The sequence below is a fragment of the Cucurbita pepo genome, chromosome LG13, assembly GCF_002806865.2.
Source record: "Cucurbita pepo subsp. pepo cultivar mu-cu-16 chromosome LG13, ASM280686v2, whole genome shotgun sequence".
In the NCBI taxonomy this organism is placed as follows: Eukaryota; Viridiplantae; Streptophyta; class Magnoliopsida; order Cucurbitales; family Cucurbitaceae; genus Cucurbita; species Cucurbita pepo.
The window spans coordinates 8,476,469-8,496,819 of NC_036650.1; the positions used below are offsets into that span (position 1 = coordinate 8,476,469).

Here is a 20,351-nt window from a genome sequence, read left to right on the forward strand (position 1 = left end):
AAAAAATAAAAAAATAGAGATGAAAAATGTATTGTATTTTTAGTTAGAAAGAATATCTGTAAATATTATTTTATTATTTTTATATTATTAATTTATTTAAATTTAAAGTCAACATTACAACAGCTGTGTAAATTTAATGTTTAATGTTTAATTTGATGAATTTAGAAGTAAAATTTAAAAATTCAAAATTATTAATTAAATTTATTTTATATCGATTTAATAGTCAATTTATTCCATTAATTTGGGTCCAAGGTTTTCATTTATTTATTTATTATTATTATTGAAGTAACAATAATTTAATTTTATCTCATGGCAAAATTTGTGGCTAAGCCACCAAGAATTCCAAACAATCGGTATCATTATTAAATAGCAACCGATTTTCCCCTCACAAGCTTATCAACAATTTTGGAAAACAACTAGGAGGTGGAGTGGTCCCCACGATGACGTCACCCATGTACAATCCCGAAAACACTTCATTTTGTAATATAATAATATTTTTTTAAGTCTACGAGGCAAATTTACTAATATCTTAGGCACGTGGCAGGAATCGATTGGATTCCCTGGGTCCAGTCAACCACGATATTTTTTCCCATTTTTTCCGTCTGAAAAGGAAAACGGCTCCGTCCTTTGACTTCAATCCCTCCCATAGAGCTTCTTCTTGTTCTTCTTTTGCTGCGGGATGGGCACTGTTTGTCTCTTTCTCGGAGGGAATGATGAACTCAGGGCCTCGACTTATCTCTCCTTGAGGAACTGCGAGGATTTTGGAAATTTCGTTTTGGTTCGTCTTGTTTTTATGCTTTGCGTATAAGAAGAGAGTTTCATGCAAAATTTATCGTGCGCTCTGTTGTCCACAGGTTCTTACCTCTCTCTCTCTCTCTCTCTCTCTGCGAAATCTTCCGTTAACTATATTGTTTTGTGTTGGTCTCATCTAGTGTACAGATTCCTGTTTGATTTTCCTCGATCTGGTCAATGTTCTTGGAGCGTGTTCTGTTTTTCAATTTCGGAATTGTTTGGATGGCGTGTTGTTTTCTGGTTTTATTTGCTCTTTTATTCTCATTTCTTTCTGAATTTTGTGGATTCTCTTCTGCCCTGCTCATGTGTTGGAAATGAATTCGTCGTTGTTTTAGTTGTTCTTGTCTCATTTTCTGAGGTAATGCTGTTTAATTCGAGAAGTAGGGATAATCTGATGGTTTATGAAATTAGTGCTTATGTTGTGTTAAGATTGAATTGGTTATTGAAGGTTTGACTTCTCTTTATGATTTCTGATAGATTGAAACTATCCTAAATTATCAAATATGAAATTGAACTTTTAGATTTGGTATGCGAAATGGTTTGGTGGTGATTTAAAACTTTTGTGTTCCTTTATAGTTAAGTAAATGTTTAAATGCTTATGTGACTGCAGATTTATGGAAAGTCTTCATTTATTGCTGAGGTGTGGGCATTAGGTGTTTGGAGTGACCAGTGTTTTGAGCATTATGGCCACTGGATTGACTGCTAAAATTCGATTGGTGAAGTGTCCTAGATGTCATCGGCTTCTTCCGGAGTTGCCTGATATTCCTGTTTACAAATGTGGTGGATGTGATGCAATTCTCGTAGGTAAATACTCCTCCGCATATCTAACAGCTTAGGTAGCTTTCAGGGGAACTAACTAAAGCCACTGACCTTTCATTTCCATTGTGCAAGTATGTTTCGGATTTTGATGCTTGAAGTTTGAAAGTTTTAGGATAAGGGGGGAAAACGACTTTGATATAGGGCATTTTGTATGAACACGTCTTGAGTTCTTATATCTTTTCTATCCTCTGCATTTTTGTGAGATCCCACATTAGATGGAGAGGGGAACGAAACATTTCTTATAAGTGTGTGGAAACCTCTTCCTCGTAGACGTTTTTTAAAAATCTTGAGGGGAAGCCCGAAAGGGAAAGCCCACAAAGGACAATATCTGCTAGCGAAGGGCTTGAGCTATTACATATGGTATCAGAGCCAGATACCGGGGGGCGTGCTAACAAAGACGTTGGGCCCCGAAGGAGGGGTGGATTGTGAGATCTTACATCGATTGGAGAGGGGAACAAAACATTCTTTATAAGGGTGTGGAAACCTCTCCCTTTTTTAAAAACCTTGAAGGGAAGTCCGGAAGGGAAAGTCTAAAGAGGACAATATCTGCTAGCGGTGGGCTTGGGTTGTTACAATTTTACCTACATGTGATAACTGTTATTCTTTTTTGAATCTCTTGTCGATTTACCTTGATCCTACTTGCAGCTAAAAGTCGAAGAGAGAGTTCTCACGACACGGAATTGGGCTCACAAAACAGGGATTCTGCCCAGAGGCGTGAAGTTGACCCCCTTTCTGTGGAGAGGCAGCCTAGCATTTCAAACCACGAAGCAATTATTCCACCCCATGACGAGTCTACTTCTGGCTTAAAGAATGGTAGAGATGCAAATGAATCTGGAGAAAGGAGTAACGAGGAGCTTGTTCATTCATCTTTGAGTGTGCAAAGGAATGCTAGAAATGATGATGGATCTCATCATGAGAATGACGAACTCTCTGATGGAGATCTCTTAAAAGCAGAGGTAGCTAGCATTTCTTCATCGAGTCATGAAGCAATTATTTCATCCTCTGGCGAGTATGTCGTAGATCCTGATGTTGAGGAGGTCCAAGATGAATCTGGAGATAGTTGCCTCGAGCAACTTGTTCATAGGAAGTTGGATGAACGCCAAAGCTATGCTGGAAACAACAATGAATCTCGTGCTGGTAATGGTGAGTTCCCATGCAGAGATGCTCCAGAACCAGAGGAATATAGCATTTCAAGTCATGAGGCAACTATCCCATCCTCGAGTGCGAAGGATTGGAAGGAATCTGCAGGTGTTAGTCAAGAGCAGCTGGCTCATATTAAGTCAAGTGAATGCCTAAAGAATGCTAGAAGCAATGGTGAATCTCAGGCTTGCCACGACGAGCAGCTGAGCTGCTCAAATCAATCCTATTCTAGAACTGAATTTGCTTCTCATGGGAATGATGAACTCTCAGGACCAGATCCTACAAAAGCAATAGAAACTAGCACTTCAAGTCATGAAGTAATAACCGTCCCATTCTCAGGCGAGTCTGTTTCGGATCCAAATGATGACAAAGATCAAAAGGAAGAAGAAGAAAACCACAGCGAGCAACTTGTTCAGGTATCTTTGAATGAAGGTGTTAATCGTGAAAATGACAAGCTCTCAAGTGGAGACCCTTCAGAAGATGAAAGGCTTGATGAGATCTTACTGTCAGGAGAAGGAAGTCCAGAAGCTGATGATAGGAAGGAGATTCATTCTAATTTAGAAACCTCAGGTATTTCGATTGCTGTAGCTACGAGTTCGATTATTTATCCCGATACAAAAGTAGGGACAAGTATTTCATCTAAGAATCTTTCTCCTCTTGCTGAACGAGCAGAGGCTCCTGAGGATACTATTAGCCATGATTTTGATCATCACATTCCTGTAGAAAATTTTGGATGTATGGAAGTGAATCAATGCTCTGAACCTAGTGGTGGCCTTCCTGGTATGGTCAAATCTTTAACAACCAAAAGTGACTTAGCATACGATGGAATGGATGATCGGTTTTCAGACCGTCATCGACGTTCATTACAGAACACTCATGAAGCTGTGAACTTTCTTTCCACTGTAGAAGGTCCAAGAAGGCAAGAGTCGTTGATGAAAAATAACGCAGTGGTGAGAGATTCTGACTTTCCAATTGAAGCAGGGAGTTCCCAGGAAATTTTGCCTCACGAAAAGCATTACGACGTAGCATACCTTGAAAGGAATCAAAACGATATGCTGCAACATAGAAGACATGGTATTTCAATGCAAAGTAGAAGCAGGTTAAGACGAGAGAAATACCAAAGTAAGTCGTTGTTGCTCAGAAGCAACCTCGAAGGTGACCGTGAAAATGGCAGTGCTTCGAATTCCACGATCAACGAGCTCCATGATTCAAGAATGCATTCATCAGAAAATTTTGTAGACCCTGATGAGGAAAAGGTTAGATTGTTGAGAATGGTTTATGAACTGCAGGATCGGCTAGAGAAAAGCTGCAATCTAAATACGAACACCAGTGGACGGGTATCCACGGGATCCGTGCAGAAGGATACATGGGCGCCAATGTACAACAATCAGCAGATTTCTCAGGAGGAAAGCTGGCATGAATCAGAACATCCTTATTACTTCCGAAGAAGTGGACCTCAAACTAATTATCCTGGACAACATTCTTTGTCACGGATGACTTCTGCTGCAAAGGCTGTCAGTGGTCCTCAAAATAATTGCTTCAGCATGGAACAGTTCCCTGACAACATCCCTCCCTCGATGCAGCGGCGTTCATCTGAAGTCTGGCATAATCGAGGGGCCCGTATGGCGCATATCGATCACGACTATTATAGTCAATACAACTCATGTGCATCTAGTCCCCAACATTTTCATTGCTCGCAGTTGCCTGCAAGGGGCATTCAAATGCAGTCTGATCAGTTGAGTCATGGAAATCTTGAGATGAATTATTCGAGAGAGAGAAGACATTTGGCCAAGCATCATCTACGGCCTATGGCTGGAGGCGCCCCTTTTATAACTTGTTACCACTGCTTGAAGTTACTGCAGATTCCTGCAGAATTTCTCTTGGTGAAAAGGCAATGCAATCGGCTCAAGTGCGGTCATTGCTCGAAGGTTCTCGAGTTTTCTCTTCGAAACCGAACGCATATTGTTCCATATATACAGAATGTTGCAGAACCCCCACCATATGAGGCTGAGGAACGCAATGACTATGCAGACAGACGTGATACAACATTAAAAGTGTATCAAGAAGAGACCGATAAGTTGTCGTCCAAGTCAGTTCCCCCTCTTCATCGGCTCATGGGGTATTCTTCTCCAAGCCAAGTCTTTAGAGGTTTAGATGCATCAAGAAGAAGCATGCAGAGGGAATACTAAGGTAGTGTTCGGTTGACAGATAAAATGAGAATGAAAGTATGAAAGGAATGGAATGGTAACTAGATATTAGAGCTGAGGAACTGATGAAGCTGAAACGATCGGGATCTGCTAACGTTACAATGCATCACGAGCTCGACAATGTTCTCCGCTCTCTCCCACGTAGAATAATGTATGTAAAAATCCATTACTGATATGAACTGAAGAGGGGTGTCAATATGTTCGTTAATAATAGAGACAGGAATCAGTTATGTAAAGGCTATGTATATTACATTCTTGTTCTTATGTAGAAGGGAAAAGACAATTGTATTTCACTAATTGAGCAATTTACTGGTTATTTATATGGGTTTATATGAAGAAAAAAATCATAGTTTTTATTTATGTTATAAGAAACTAATATTGCGAAAAAAAAACTACATATTATTTGAAACATTTTTAGAAAATAAGAAATTAATATCAGAATGGTTACTAAACATTTTTGTTGCAATATAATAATATCATAATTATAATCAATATTATGAAAATGCTAAANAAAAGAAATAAATTATTAAAAAAAAATAAAAAAAATAAAAAAAGAGCACTGAACCCTAAAAATAAGATTTAAAGAACCGGGTAGGGTCATTTTTGTAGTTATGTCGTGGAGGCCGAACCAAACCGACTCTGCGTCACTGTGGCGATCGCTTAAATGATAGATTGGTCGAAATCGAGTCGCTTACCCAAAACGACGTATCGAACAGTGAATCGTAGTTTAATTCATTGGTTTCCTGCGTCTCTTGTAACCCTGCAGTGTAGGCTTAATGTATTTTATCTGTAATTTTACATGAATATCCTCTCTCAACCGGAAGAATTGGGCATGTTCATCATGGTCGCCCGCCAATAATCAAACTCTTATCTTCCAGGTCCAGTTTTTCCTTTCCGACACTTTGTTCTAAATTTTTCTTGGTTTTATAGTTGTCGGACTTCATTTTCTGGTGATATCTTCTTCAATTGTATGGCTGTTTCCCAGGTTCAGGTTTTGTTTTATGTTCTTTTCTGACATCCTAGTCTAAATTTGTAGTATTTCTTGTTCCGGTGAAGTTCTGGTGAAGTTCTCTTGAATTCTATGATTCGGGTTTGGTGGCTGTTTATGGTGCAGATGCAACGCTTCTTTCTCTATATATGTCTGCATATTTTTGTTATGTATTTACGAATATACGTTTGCATATTTGATTTCAGTTTTCCAACTATATAGGATTTTGTATGTGTAACTTATTGGTTCCAAAATTACATATTGAAACCTTTAGTCCTCTCTATTTTTGTTAAAATAGTTATAGAATGGGTAGAAGGAAGCAAAAGCAACCTCATCGCTCTGGTGGAATAAGATTTGAAGATCCCGTGAATCCCAAGACACAGGTTGATATTCATGGGATTGTGGAAACTGTAGAATCATCCGACATCAAACTTGATGAGGTTAATGAGCCATTTTTTGTGGAAGTTGATCGAACTGGATGGCATTCCAATGAGCACCATGATATTTCTGAAGTTGTTCTAATGGATATAAGGTTAGAACACCCTTTTGTTGGTATACGATCGGAAGAAATTTTTTGTGAGAGCTCGAGATACTCGTTAAGGTTTCGTTTGTGCAATGACAATGGGTTTCTCCTTGATCGTATTAAGTTTGGTCATTGGCCGGTTTTATCTTCAAATGAAATATCGTTGGAACTAATTGAGAGACGCGTAGAGGAAGATATGAACGGTTGCTTGGTGGTGTTATCAGGTAGTTTTGATGGACCTGATGAGGCCATATCTGGCCTTGTTCATCTTGCAAATTTGAAGTTTGTGACATTGAGGCCAGTTATGGGTGTTTCCTTTTCCCAAAATATGGGATCTCTCCGGTTGAGGGTGGAAATATTATCGAGTGCTTTTGATGCCTGTGGGTCAATATTAGATAGTGGTCGGCAGCTGTGGAAAAAGAGTATGATGAATACCATTGCTTGGTTGCGTCCTGAAGTAGTATCATCAGAGGTCAAGTATGGAGTTGTTGAATCAACTAATATGGACGCTCATTTGCATCGTGAGACAGGGGATGATGCATCCAGCTCCAGGAAACATGTAAATTTTGATTCTGTTGCCTTTTATGATGCCATTAAGCCATCAAAGTGAGTATAATTAGTGCTCATGTACTTGTGTGTTCTGTTTCTACTTTATAGAACGTTTACATTTCCCCCCCCAGTTTGGCACTACTGATGACATAAGTTCATTGTAGAGATGATCCCATGCTTGATGAAGACATACCCAATTTGCTTCCAAAACTAAGACCTTATCAGCGTCGTGCAGCCTACTGGATGGTACAACGGGAGAAAGGATTTTCGAGAAATTTTGGTGTGGGAGAAAACGTGCAGCTTATTTCTCCCCTGTGTATGCCCCTGGAATGTCTTGATACTCGTTCGAGAATGTTCTACAATCCTTTCAGGTATCAACTTCTTTACTTTTGAGCATGGCTTTGTGAAGTGAATAAAGTGGAAAAATATGTGCTTGTCTATGTAGTTAGGAACACCTACTTCTCCTGTATTCTTACTTAAGTTTATCTCCAGTGGAGATCTTACTTGGAATGCAGAGCAAACTTTACCGCATGTTTACGGGGGCATTCTAGCTGGTAAATGCCACTAATTAGAAATCATTGCATTTTCCAAAACTAGGCATTTCAGCACTTAACACTGATGCAATTAGCTATTCTTATGGTCTTTATTTTGTCTGAATGATTCGATGTTTGCAGATGAAATGGGTCTGGGAAAAACTATTGAACTACTGGCTTGCATACTTTCTCATCCGATGTCAGTGTTCGAAGATGGAAAAGGTTTTGATGATGAAATGCAACAACTTGTTGGAGATCAGAGAACCAAATTTAAAAGATTAAAGAGGGAGCGTGTTGAGTGCGTGTGTGGAGCTGTTAGTGAAAATCACAGATACGAAGGGTTGTGGGTACAATGTGATATTTGTGACGCATGGCAACATGCTGACTGCGTTGGTTATTCACCTAAAGGAAGAGTTCTCGAACCCGTTGACACTAAGGATGGGAACTGTAGAAAGGACAAGAGAAATAAAAGGAATACAGTAAATGTAACTGTTAGAGATGAGGAACATGTTTGTATGCCATGCTTAGAGCTGATGCAGGCTACTGATTCCCCAATGACTACAGGTGCAACTCTAATTGTCTGTCCAGCTCCCATATTATTCCAGTGGCATGCCGAGATTTTACGGTATACTCTCATTTGACCGTATTTTTATTTATCTCATTTATGAGAGTGCCTTTGCATTTGATTTTTTGTACACCTGCAAGTATACCACCTCTATTAACTTAGAAATGTTGTGGCTATCATGTTCGATTAGTGATAATATACCTTTTTCTTCCAATAAGAAACACTGGATTTCTTAATAAATTATGGCTGCACCTGTTTTTGTTTCATATGCACGCATAATTCTTTGATCGGATGTCTTTGTAAAAATATTATCCATTTTGACATTAGTTCACTTGATAGTTCTTCATTTCCACTGGTAGTGCAAGCTGACTTTCAATTGTTATTTATCATCCCAGTCATACTCATCCAGGTTCAATAAAACTACTTGTATACGAGGGAGTGAGAGATACTTCTCTTTCAAACACATTGCCTGTGCAGATCAACGATATCATCAATTCTGATATAGTCTTAACATCATATGATGTGCTCAAAGAGGACCTATCCCATGATTATGATAGGCATGAAGGCGATCGACGCTTCATGAGATTCCAGAAGAGGTCTGTTCTTGCCTTGCTGAGGAATGATCCTTATATTTATGTAATTGCTTCTTTCTTACTTCATAATTAGTCCGTGAAGGATTTTTGGTCAAGGTGTACCATATTCTTTAACCAATTGCTTCTAGAGATGCTATCTTTTTATATCCTCGACATATGAATCTTTATGCCCTTAATATCTGTGTTTAAATGCATGCTAACAATTTGACTGTGTATTGGTATGCTTGTGTTTCTACTTTCAAGTTATCTTGAGTTTTTAACCTGGTCGGTCATTTTTTCGAAATAGCTTTTTTGTTTAATTCTTTTGGCAACCCGTTTTCGTACCTCTTAAATATGACCACGGTGCAACCTTTATTATGCTGTTTGATTTATTTTCATTCGGGGAGATTAGGGGAAATTTCTTAAGGAAATATTGACGTGTTCTCTTTGCATCTCATTTGAAATTGCGAAATTTGACTATGCATGTGGACTGTTCATTTTAGGTACCCTGTTGTCCCTACTCCTCTCACCAGGATCTTTTGGTGGAGGATTTGTTTGGATGAGGGACAAATGGTCGAGAGCAATGCTACTGCTGCTACTGAAATGGCTTCACGGCTTTATGCTAGTCACCGCTGGTGCATTACGGGGACTCCCATACAAAGGAAACTTGAAGATTTATTTGGATTACTGCGATTTGTGAAAGCGAGTCCATTTAACGTTCACAGATGGTGGGTTGAAGTTATAAGAGATCCATATGAGGTACGTGGCATTCAATGATTTGTTTAATCGTAGTTAGGGAGAAAGAGCAAAGAAAGAGAGACAAAATGCCACACAAAACCTTTGTTATCACAACTCATTCTTAGTTTTTTTGTACGTTCTCATTTATTACTTCTTCTTTAGGTACTCTTTTGGGATTGCTTCCTAGCTATTTTTTACGCACGTTATTGTTCATTTTTGACATATCGGGTTTCTTTATCTTTCACCGACGACTTTTGCAGAGAAGGGACCCTGGCGCTATGGAATTCACACACAAATTCTTTAAGCAAATAATGTGGCGTTCTTTAAAAGTACATGTTACAGATGAATTGCAGCTACCTCCTCAGGAGGAGCAAGTCACTTGGCTGACGTTTTCACCAATTGAAGAGAACTTCTACCAGAGGCAGCATGAAACTTGTGTGAGTTATGCCCGTGAAGTTATTCAAGGTTTGAAAGATGATTTTGTCAAAAGGAAAGTCCCAGGTTGTTAGTGGTTGATTATGACTTCATTCAAGAATCATATTTCTTTGTTCATCACTATGATCCACATCATAAGCGAAGAGGTGGTTATTATGACTTAACATTATTGTACTGCTAACTTTTTTCAGGATTTGTTTCTTCTGATGTTCCATCTGATATTCTTATCACCCATGCCGATGCTGGAAAGCTGCTGAACACACTTTTGAAACTTCGCCAAGCTTGCTGTCACCCGCAAGTAGGAAGTTCGGGACTTCGCTCATTGCAACAATCCCCAATGACAATGGAGGAAATCTTGATGGTATTCCTCAAGTGAAGATACGAGTTTTCACGAAATCTGGTGTAAAACTTTACTCTAAGTGGTTTCATTTCTCAGGTCCTTGTTAGTAAGACCAAGATAGAAGGAGAGGAAGCTCTGAGGAGGACAGTTGTTGCTTTAAATGCACTTGCTGGAATAGCTATAATCGAGAAGAAATTTTCTGAAGCCCTCTCACTGTATAAAGAAGCTCTGGAATTGGCAGAGGAAAACAATGAAGATTTTCGCGTAGATCCTTTGTTGAGCATTCACATCCATCACAATCTTGCTGAGATACTACCATTAGCCATGGACCAGATACAATCTCCTTTAAAAGACCAATTTTATCCAAGAACTTGTGAAGTGAAGGCCTCCAAGATGGATGATTCTGAAAAGTCCGATAATCATATCATAAAGAAACAAAAAGTCAACGGGACCCTGTATGTGCCTTGTAGTGATACGGAGAAGATCATCGACAGTCCTCTTGAGTTGACAGGACAAGATGAGAACGCCAAAAAGGAGGAGAATTACGAGCCTCATCGGTCAAGTAGTTACTTCAATGATAACTATTTAAGAAAAGCATGCGAGGCTATGAGGCAGAAATATCTAGCTGTCTTTTCCTCAAAGCTATCTATTGCCCAGCAAGAGTTCACAAAGTCCTACGTACAGGTATGTTTCTATGTCCTGCTAACTTACTCTAGGCTGTTACAATGTGCATCATCATTCATGATATAGTTTTTTGTAATATCTTTTTACAGTAAAAATTGATGGTATGCTACCATTATGTTCTACTATTGAGTTGCTTATTGATCCTTTTATTCTTTGGACACTTAAGATGTAGTTTATTTCTTTCCAATGGATAGATTTGGTGTATGTTTTATTAGCAGCTACCTTAGTTTGTTCAGCCATTTAGTGACGATATATCTCTAATTTCCATGCCTTATTTTTTCAATACAAAATGAAGGTCTGCAATGAACTCAAGAGCAGGGAAAATCTTAACGAAGTTTGGTGGTTACAAGCAGTTCACCATGCTGAACAGAACAAGGACTTCTCGCACGAGTTGATAAGAAAGATTGAAGAGGCTGTATCTGGAAACCTTAACAATTCGAAATCTAGAGTGGGATCTCGGTAAACGATTACAAACTCTATGCATTCTGTCATGAATACAAATTAATTTTTATGGTATGTATATTGCATGAATACTAATGAATCTTTTAGCTTGATAACAGTTTCCGCAGCATTGATGCTTTGAAGTATCATGTTCAGACTGGTTTGGACCTTTTGGAAGCTTCGAGAAAATTGGTGCTTGGTCGACTTTTAGAAATTGATCAGACCATGGAAAATCCAAAAGATGAAGATATTGAACGTGTTCGATACTGTCAAAATTGTCAGGCCGACAGTAATGGACCACCTTGTGTTCTTTGTGAACTAGACGAACTATTTCAGGTTCTTCTTCCTGATTAGACCAATTTCCTTGATGCTTGCTCTTTGACTTGCATTATGAATCTATGCTCTCTTCTCCTTGTAGGAATATGAGGCAAGACTTTTCCGGCTCAATACAGTACAGGGAGGAATGGTTACTTCTGTTGAAGAGGCAGTTGAAGCTCAGAAGAAGAAGTCTGCACTTAATCGTTTTTATTGGAGTCTATTGCAACAAAATAAAAACTTAAGTTCATCTAGAGATGGATATGAAGAATCTAACAAAAGAGATGCTGGAGAAAGAGTTGTGGTTTGTTTTTCTTCTTTCCTTACTTTTGTCTTAGAAGTGCCTCAGATTGGTCACATCTGCCTTATGATATGATAATTTAAAGTATCTCGTGATGGAAATCGTGAGCGGTTTGATTTCTTGGCACTTTTTCTTTTTAATATGGCTTATGATATGCAAGAAACCTTATTCAGACTTTGTTGTTCTGATTTTTAGGTGTCTAAGCATCCTTCTGAATTGGAGGTTGTTCTTGGTGTTATCAAGAACTTCTGTAAGACACAGCTAGGAAAAGAAAGTATAGCAGCAGCCAACAAACAGCTACACCTTCTGGAGGTATATATTGTGTGAGAAAAATGCCCTTTTAATGTCCTATGTCGATTCCTATATGCTCAATATAGGCGTAAATCATTTCAAAATTTAAGGATAATTCATGTTCTTGGATTTTTCGTGCATTGATATGAGAACCTACTGGATTTTTAACGTTGGCTTGATTGCTCAATTTGTCTAGTACATGCGAAAGGAGTATGGACATGCAAGGTCCTTAGCCATTGCTCAAGCTCAAGTTTTGAACGCTCACGACGAAATTAAGATGGCAACCACGAGATTATGCTTAAGGGGCAATGATGATGACGACTCAGCTTATGCTATTAGTGAGCATGAGCTTCCTGCAGCTAGTGTCCAATATTCTAGCGATAAGTTCGTGTCCTTGGCTATGTTATCGCGTGTCAAAGGGAAACTTCGTTATTTGAAGGTTAAAACGTTTACCGATTTGTTTACTGCATTGAAAGTTTCATATTTAGAATCGTTATGAGTACACCGTGCTTAGGCCTCTGATCCAGTCTTTTTTTTTTCTTGTTTTATTATCTTTCCATTCGTATTCTACATCGTTGTTACTCATAATTTCTATTGTTTCCAGGGTTTGGTGCAATCTAAGCAAAACATACCATTAGGTAGTTCTAGTAATCCAGCATCAACTCAAGTACCGGATATCACATCTACATCAGTGGAACAAAAAAGTGAGAACACATTGAAAGCTGATGAAGAATCATGCCCTGTTTGCCAAGAAGCACTAAGCAATCAAAAGATGGTTTTTCAATGTGGACACATGACATGCTGTAAATGTTAGTATTGATTTTTACATCAGTGCTTGTCTTTTGAGTATCCAGCACTAAATAAAGCACCATGCATACCTAAAAACCCCCTTTTCTGAATGCTTAGTACATTATATATTGCAACTTGTAATGGCATTTGTTTCCCACAGGTTTGTTTGCAATGACTGAAAAGAAATTGCGTGATAGTACAATTCAAACCAAATGGGTGATGTGCCCAACCTGTCGCCAACACACAGATTTCGGGAATATCGCTTACGCGGATGATAGTAAAAATGAAACACTCGATCCTTCAACTTTGCACAAAACTTCCAGGGAGGATGAAAGGTCCATTAGAGTTCAGGGTTCCTATGGAACGAAGGTTTGCAGTCCTACTTAACGCTTCTTAATTCAATTTACTTTAATTCACAGTTTGCCTGATGCCTAATCTGGTGCATGAACAATATTGGGGCAATTGTGTGAGATCCCACATCGGTTGGGAAGTGGAAACCTATCCCTAGCAGACGCATTTTAAAAACCTTGAGGGGAAGCCCGAAAGGGTAAGCCCAAAAAGGACAATATCTGCTAGCGCTGAGCTTGGGCTGTTACAAATTGTGTCCTTGTTTTGTTTATTGTCTTGCTTGCATGTTTCCCTTTAGATGTTCCCATCCTTATTCGGTTGAATTTGTTTCTTGTGTTTACTCGTTCACAGATGGCTCTCCATTTTTATGCTGTCACTTTTCGAGTTAAGGTCCTTCAAACAAAAAAAACAAAAATAAGATAGAAAAACTTCATCATATTAGTCTTTGTATCATTTGTCCAATTGTTTTTCTGTTAAAAATAATACTTGCTATCTACAACCTTCTGTAGATTGAAGCAGTTGTAAGGCGAATCTTGTGGATCAAGTATACAGATTCCGAGGCCAAAGTTCTCGTTTTCTCTAGTTGGAACGATGTTCTTGATGTTTTACAATATGCCTTTGCTGCCAACAACATTACCTTTGTCAGGATGAAAGGAGGCAGGTGAGATGATATCAGATGCAGTATGAAAATTGAATAGATCAAATTCAATTGTGTACCGTACCTTTTCTTTCCAAATTTCCACTCCCTTTGCATCATCTGCAGCGGGTTTTTTCTGGGGGCGGGGTGGGTTGTGGAGCTCCATAGCAGGTTAGTTTACTTTCAAAGCGGGTTAGTCCCCGAAAATGCTTGTTCCTCCGACGTTGGGACTGATAATTCACCTTGTGACTCATTCCTTTGGTCGAGCGTTCTTCAGATGTCGATCATTCTATTACAAGCCGCTCTGTCATTGTCTAATTTTTCAACGTTATGCTGTAATATTGACGATTGGATTTTGCAAATGCAGGAAATCTCATACAGCCATTAGTGAATTTAGAGGACAGAAGATCAATACAAAAGAAAATCACAAGAAACAGCCATTGGCAGAGGTTCCAGAATTAAGATCTGCTCAGGTTTTATTGCTCTTGATTCAGCATGGAGCTAATGGCCTGAACCTTTTAGAAGCTCAACATGTTATCCTTGTGGAGCCACTGCTCAATCCAGCTGCAGAAGCGCAAGCAATTAGCAGGGTACACCGAATTGGACAGCAAAACAAGACGTTTGTTCACCGCTTCATAGTATGTACACCTCCCTCTTTTTACAGTCCAATAGAGTTTTCACCAAAGCACACAGTTCAAATGGCAGACATATAATTAAGTTTTGGGTTCTCTTTTTGGGGTCATTATAGGTTAAAGACACAGTGGAAGAGAGCATACACAGGCTTAACCGAAGCAGAGAGAGTTCTTCCTTCATCACTGGAAATACAAAGAACCAAGATCAGCCCGTTTTTACGCTTAAAGAAGTCGAGTCTCTGTTTGCATCAAGACCATCACCATTGAGGGAAAGTGATGAGAAGGAAAGTGAAACGCTAAGGCATTTGGCTCCTTCCATGGCTGCTACTATTGCAGCTGAGAGGAGACTCAAAGAGCATACAACGTAGGATGTTTTATTAATGGATTCTAAATTATGTTCCTTCTTTCCCTCTCATCAAACATGGGAAGTCGCTAGAATGCCTTTCATTTGTAAACTATTAGGATCGTGTACATATTGGAAAACAGTTCAATGAAGACTAGAAACCGATTGATTCTCAGTAAATTAGCAAATACCAAAGGAAATAACAAATAAAACAAGTTAATACAATGGATTTCTCAGTAAATTAGCACTTGGAAATCCTATAGTAGAGAACCCTCTACGTAAATGTAACGACGTGGAGCGGGATTACAGACTGTAGCAACCAGTGTCGAGGCAAAACAACTCTAGCTGCTCGGTAAATTGTTCCAAACAATAACATTTTCGTCAGCTGAAGAGACTCAACAGAACTTCCAATGGTTATTGCAGTTTACACAAGTTACAAAGGTGGTCATAGGTTCATCAGCACTCCGCGTCTGCAATTGGTAGTAGGTTGTTTTTCGCTGACCGCATCGACCACACTTGAATTGATCGGTAGTAGCTTTTGGAGCTCCTGCACGCTCACAATCGAATAAGGCTTTCTGTTCAATCTCTTCATTTTCACGTTTTCTCTGGTCGCTTGCCATATCAGCTGTGCTCATATTGATCAGCCTATCTGGCTTTACAAGTCCAAGAAGAACTTTTCTTCGAAAGTCTGGGTTCTTCGGATCCTTGAGGTTAAACATTATAGATCTGTACTTGGTCTTCTGTGAGCCAGTAGAACCTCCCCAATTTTCAAACATCACGGATTCTACCGAAACAGCAACCCGAATCGGATCACTTGCATTTACTTCATCCATAACATCTTCATCAGCCTCACTAGGAACTTTGGAGAAAGCCTCAAAGAGAAGTTCTCTTATTTTGTCTCTAGCAGCATCTTTTGATTTAATCATGGAAGTAAGCTTTGGAGGTGCATCAGTGCCACTTGATGATGGTTTCTTTTCTATTGAGATTCTCTTCTCCTCTTTAACTATCCTTTCAACCTTGACCACTGAATCAGTTTTCTCAACCTTAACAGAGTTTTTCTCCGAGATGTCGCTTTCCGATCTGGAAAATTTTGCAGAGCTTGTGACACCATTTCCATTGAATTGCTCGACCCGGGAAACTCTCTCAACCTTCATGGAAGATGATTTTCTAAACTTCTCCACCTTAACGGACTCTGCACTGGGAGAACCAATTTTAGGCGACTCTTTACAGTCGATGTTCCCATTTTTCTTATTCTTGTTAGTCTCCTTGATTACTATTTCCTTCCATATCTCAATCAGGTCAGAAGCATAGTTCTGTATTTTCTTCTTGGGGTGCTTAGTGAGGTGCCGAAGGCGCTTCCCGACCTAAAGAAGACAAGATACAGGAGCTATCAACGCCGGCAAAGTGACCTCAATTTCACAGGAAAAGGTCATAGCAAGACATAAATTATCTCCCCAAAACTTAAAAGGGTCACAAGTTATAGATGGCTTCGTTATATGGATGTGAACAACTCAAAAAACAGATGAAATAGAGTGAACTCGCCTCGTCATGAAACCAATTCGTAAACGAGCAAACAATGAATTTAGGCTTAATTTATGATAGAAACCATGTATGATTTATGAACAAGTCGGCTGTTTACATTTTCACTATCCATCTACCATCAACAAAAGAAACGAATTTGGAGTCAAATGAGAAGAAAACCTGAGTGGAAACAAGGATTTGATAAGTAACAGGAAATTTCTTGAGCTGACGTAGGGCATCTAGGCAACGACTTTCTTCGGCTCCCCCATCATTCGATGGTGCTGCAGCGGCGTCTGCAGCCTTCTTCGCCGCTTCAAATAACTCCACCAGCTCATTCTCCATCGACTCACTGCCAACTTGGGATTTTTTTTATATTATCTATCCAACACATTCGAAGAAAAGAATAATCAGGTCCCAACAACGACAAGAAAACGGAAAGGTACAAACATATACGCATACAAAATCGGGTATTGCAACCAAACTCGCATTTGACCTCGTTTGTCAATGAACAAGCAAAAGAATAGCACGAATTAAAAGACATTCAACTGCCGATGGCAAAGAATCGATATCGAATGAGTATCATCACTTACAGAGAACTGAATCGCCAGCAGAAAACCGCTCGCAATCCCACAGTAAATCAAAGAAAACCAAAACAGAAAAGGGGAAACTCAACCACAATCGGCTACAGGAAAAACCCCCTTTTCAGCAGAGAGACGGCGGAGACAGCAGAGAAATAAAAATTAACCCTCGAGGAAGAAGTAGATGAGCTAGATCCGACGGCCACAGCCCAAAAACGTGGCGTACAGGATGATGGTAAGATCTACCCATTTATCCATAGACTGCGAGAGAAGAGGATGGGGTTTTCGGCAACGACGTCGTTTGTCGGATCATCTCTCGCCAATTCAAGGCACCGAGTTTTATCGCATCAAGATCATCGAACTTATTACATTTTTGACCTTTACAAATATGCCCTTTTTCTTTTATATATGCTTAAAAAATTATGTGGAGAAATGTATTAAAGAATTCAGCATCGATAAATTTAAAAGTAAAAAAAAATCAGCATCTAGTTTAGCTTAGCCAATCATATAATGACAATACTCTAGCAAATAATTAAACTTAACCATTACTTGATTCACCTATTCGATATGTTTAAACAAATTTGAATTTATTTCTGTTTTTTAAAAAATAAATACATCTCTCAAAAACTAGTCTCTACTCAGCAAAAATGGAATTTAAATTCTTAATTGTTCAACGAAATTCTTTTCCTAAAAAAATGTGGAAATTTTATTAAATTTTTAAAATTGTTTTTATAAAGTAGACAGAAGCTGTGGTCTCTAAGGCATGGGAAAAGGAAAAGGTCCTAGAAAATAGAAGCAAATAGGGATAAGAGAAAACATCAACCACACTTGAAAACGATAAAATTCCAACTCAGTTTAATGAAAAACAAAGTCTATTACAAAACATGTTATTCCAATGAACTCTGCAGTTTACCCATTTGCGGCAATCAACTGATACTTATTAACAAAAAGCTGGGTCGAGTCAAATAACAATTTATGCCTCTTGTGGCTTGTCGAAGAACGTTTTCTTGATCCAGTCGAATGGCTGCACAGGGTTTTTTCAAAAGAGAAAAGGGAATGGTTAGATTCAAAACATATTAATGGTACCAAGAAAGAGGAATGATTGTATACACTTAATTCTCTACAGATAGATATATAATGGTACTGAAATCTCCAGCATAACACAAAAAAGAAAAAAAAAAAACCCTTTTTATCAACAAAGAAAATAGCACGGTACAGAATCAATTGAAACCAACTGTTTGAACGAGAATGAATATTTCAAAACTCAAAACAATTTAGTTTGGTTGCAGCCTCTTGAGACAATTAGGAACAATGTACAGAATTATGTCTTTTTCTAGCACACAGCATAGCATTTCCAATTGAAATTGACATTAATTGTTAAAACTTAAATCCAATTGTATGGGCCCTATCAGCTTTGGCATGAGCCCTCCAATTTTGGGGATTCCTAGAGGAAATTAGAAAGTGGATAAAACATATGATTGGTTGATAGAAGGAAGATCAAATTTGAGTTTGATAATAGCAGAAATGCAGTGTGGTCTTTACCCTACGGAGAGGCTTATAAAGCTTCCTATGCTAGAAAGAAACATTGTAACATTGTGAGAGAAGGTGATTCGATAAAAAAATGAAATAGAAAGAACATGTTTTGAGCATGCCAATACTTAGATGCAAAATGAGTGCCAGATCCAAGGAGTGATTGATAGTCTTGATGGCAGTCAGGATTAGGATTTTGAACGGCAGAATCACTGGAAATTTGCACCAGTTACTGGAAAGTTCACTACTGGATTAAACCAAAGGTAGAAGCCAATTACAGTGATGAAACTATGGGACGAGGGAAGGACTGTAGAAACAGCAGGGGGGGGGTAGAGGATCAAGACTATTCCACAGGTAGGATCTTCAGCCTCCGTGAGCAGCTAAAAGCTCCATAACATTTTAGTTAATTGAACTTGGGACTGGATTCGGAAGTATACCACACTTTCAAATGTGGAACCAGAGAGTGTGATCATGGGGATGGCAAGACGTCAAGCCACAGATAATGACCTACTACAAATTTTTAGAAACACGAGAGATTCAAGGCCTAATATGGTGTTTTATATAAAGAGATACGACGTTACTTGAACAGGATCTATATTGAGACATTCAATGTAAAGCAACTACATCCAAATGTTGTCATTCTAGGAAAGGGCATGTCTTTGGCGGCATGGTTACTTCATTCTGATCCCATCGGAGAATGTTTTGAACTTGGAAGAGAAAATAAATCTCCTAATCTTTGTTTTCAATTTGCTTCATACTAGAGAGAAAAATAAGAAATGATTACCTAACACATAGATATACACACAAATATGCTTTTCGAAAACACGGTGTGAAGAAACCCTGAGAGGCTTGATAATTCAAAAAGAGTTCCGACAGGGCCAGTATAATCTTGTTCTCGATCAATGACAAAAGCGAAGAAAATAGTAAAAGAAAACAAATATAAATAAATAAATAGCTCTCTCAGATCCTCACGATACGTATTGCCCATAGACACCATAGATCATACGAATACATTTCTTCCAGATCTCAACTGCGAATGGCCAGCTGAAAATGATATCTAATCCCGTAACCAAAATTAACGCTGGTGGCAAAATAAGTCAAAGATGAATTGTGAACATAGAAATCACAAATACGCTACGGTAAATCGTCCAAGACTAGAAATAGAAATCGTTAACGGAATCAAGAATCAACTTTCAAGAAGATCGATGCATCCTTTATTCTAACATAGAGAGTCAAAAAATTCACTACATAAATCTCCGAAAACCAGAAATAATAGTACAGATCAATGAATTTAGGGAAGGAGAAAACCTGAACGACCCACAGAGCAGTTGTTGCAGCGGCGACACCCCAGCCGGCGGCGGCTTGGATGTCCGTGGATTGGAAACGGCGTCCCGGGCTCAAGAACTTGAACAAAGTCGATTCACCTGCCATTTTTTCTCTCTGAATTCCTCTTCCAATTCTAATGGTAAACCTAATACAAAAACCATGAAGTTTTTATAACAAGAATTCGGTTCTAGCCACCATATCAATCGGGAATCAATTTTCGACCGTCTGATTCTTCTGATGAGGTGGACTGCACCTTTTCCAAATCAGAATGCTCCACGTGTCATCGTGATTGATTGACAATATGCTCCTCCATTCTATTCTTTTTTCCTACATTGTAAGAGGGCAAAATAGTCATTTAACTTTTCAATATATATGAACAGATTCACAATGAAACATGGGATAATTAAGGTCGCT

General features: G+C 38.7%; 3 protein-coding genes across 16 annotated transcripts; 2 read left to right on the forward strand and 1 right to left on the reverse strand.

Moving 5' to 3' along the window:
• Positions 1–652: 652 nt before the first annotated feature.
• LOC111808026 (protein ENHANCED DISEASE RESISTANCE 4-like) lies at positions 653–5,286 on the forward strand. Of its 5 annotated transcripts, XM_023693795.1 has the most exons (5): positions 653–854; positions 1,403–1,596; positions 2,257–3,321; positions 3,424–3,531; positions 3,661–5,286. In XM_023693795.1, exons 2-5 carry the CDS (start codon positions 1,476–1,478, stop codon positions 4,938–4,940), a joined length of 2,574 nt encoding a protein of 857 aa, XP_023549563.1. In that variant the 5' UTR covers positions 653–854; positions 1,403–1,475; the 3' UTR covers positions 4,941–5,286. The 5 variants fall into 5 exon arrangements, with proteins under 5 accessions (XP_023549563.1, XP_023549561.1, XP_023549562.1 ...); XM_023693793.1 differs by having other exon boundaries at positions 2,257–3,531; positions 3,658–5,286; XM_023693794.1 differs by having other exon boundaries at positions 2,257–3,531.
• A 339-nt stretch (positions 5,287–5,625) lies between these two features.
• On the forward strand, positions 5,626–15,157 carry LOC111809230 (E3 ubiquitin-protein ligase SHPRH). 10 transcript variants are annotated; one of them, XM_023695635.1, is made up of 20 exons: positions 5,627–5,836; positions 6,245–7,075; positions 7,183–7,389; positions 7,511–7,572; positions 7,693–8,115; positions 8,526–8,712; positions 9,192–9,447; positions 9,687–9,927; positions 10,053–10,222; positions 10,298–10,885; positions 11,181–11,344; positions 11,446–11,662; positions 11,745–11,945; positions 12,138–12,254; positions 12,430–12,672; positions 12,838–13,042; positions 13,183–13,391; positions 13,880–14,031; positions 14,375–14,645; positions 14,756–15,157. In XM_023695635.1, the coding sequence occupies exons 2-20, from the start codon at positions 6,252–6,254 to the stop codon at positions 15,005–15,007; spliced, it is 4,989 nt and encodes a 1,662-aa protein (XP_023551403.1). In that variant the 5' UTR covers positions 5,627–5,836; positions 6,245–6,251; the 3' UTR covers positions 15,008–15,157. The 10 variants fall into 10 exon arrangements, with proteins under 10 accessions (XP_023551405.1, XP_023551403.1, XP_023551406.1 ...); XM_023695634.1 differs by having other exon boundaries at positions 5,628–5,836; positions 7,693–8,176; positions 8,512–8,712; XM_023695636.1 differs by having other exon boundaries at positions 5,628–5,836; positions 6,245–7,028; positions 7,244–7,389; positions 7,693–8,176; positions 8,512–8,712.
• Positions 15,131–20,117, reverse strand: LOC111809231 (transcription elongation factor TFIIS-like). Its single transcript, XM_023695645.1, has 4 exons — positions 19,920–20,117; positions 17,094–18,105; positions 16,684–16,881; positions 15,131–16,346 (listed from the first exon to the last, which is right to left on the reverse strand). Exons 3-4 carry the CDS (start codon positions 16,843–16,845, stop codon positions 15,378–15,380), a joined length of 1,131 nt encoding a protein of 376 aa, XP_023551413.1. The 5' UTR covers positions 16,846–16,881; positions 17,094–18,105; positions 19,920–20,117; the 3' UTR covers positions 15,131–15,377.
• Between the last annotated feature and the right edge of the window lie 234 nt (positions 20,118–20,351).

Bases quoted from the DNA above. Each gene is read 5' to 3' on its own strand.
- LOC111808026 (XM_023693790.1), top strand. From the start codon at position 1,476: ATGGCCACTGGATTGACTGCTAAAATTCGATTGGTGAAGTGTCCTAGA. The intron at 1,597-2,256 runs GTAAATACTCCT...TCCTACTTGCAG, and splicing joins ATGTGATGCAATTCTCGTAG to CTAAAAGTCGAAGAGAGAGT.
- LOC111809230 (XM_023695634.1), top strand. From the start codon at position 6,252: ATGGGTAGAAGGAAGCAAAAGCAACCTCATCGCTCTGGTGGAATAAGA. The intron at 7,390-7,510 runs GTATCAACTTCT...GTTTATCTCCAG, and splicing joins ATGTTCTACAATCCTTTCAG to TGGAGATCTTACTTGGAATG. The intron at 8,177-8,511 runs GTATACTCTCAT...TTATCATCCCAG, and splicing joins TGGCATGCCGAGATTTTACG to TCATACTCATCCAGGTTCAA.
- LOC111809231 (XM_023695645.1), bottom strand. From the start codon at position 16,845: ATGGAGAATGAGCTGGTGGAGTTATTTGAAGCGGCGAAGAAGGCTGCA. The intron at 16,347-16,683 runs GTTTTCTTCTCA...TGTCTTCTTTAG, and splicing joins AAATCCTTGTTTCCACTCAG to GTCGGGAAGCGCCTTCGGCA.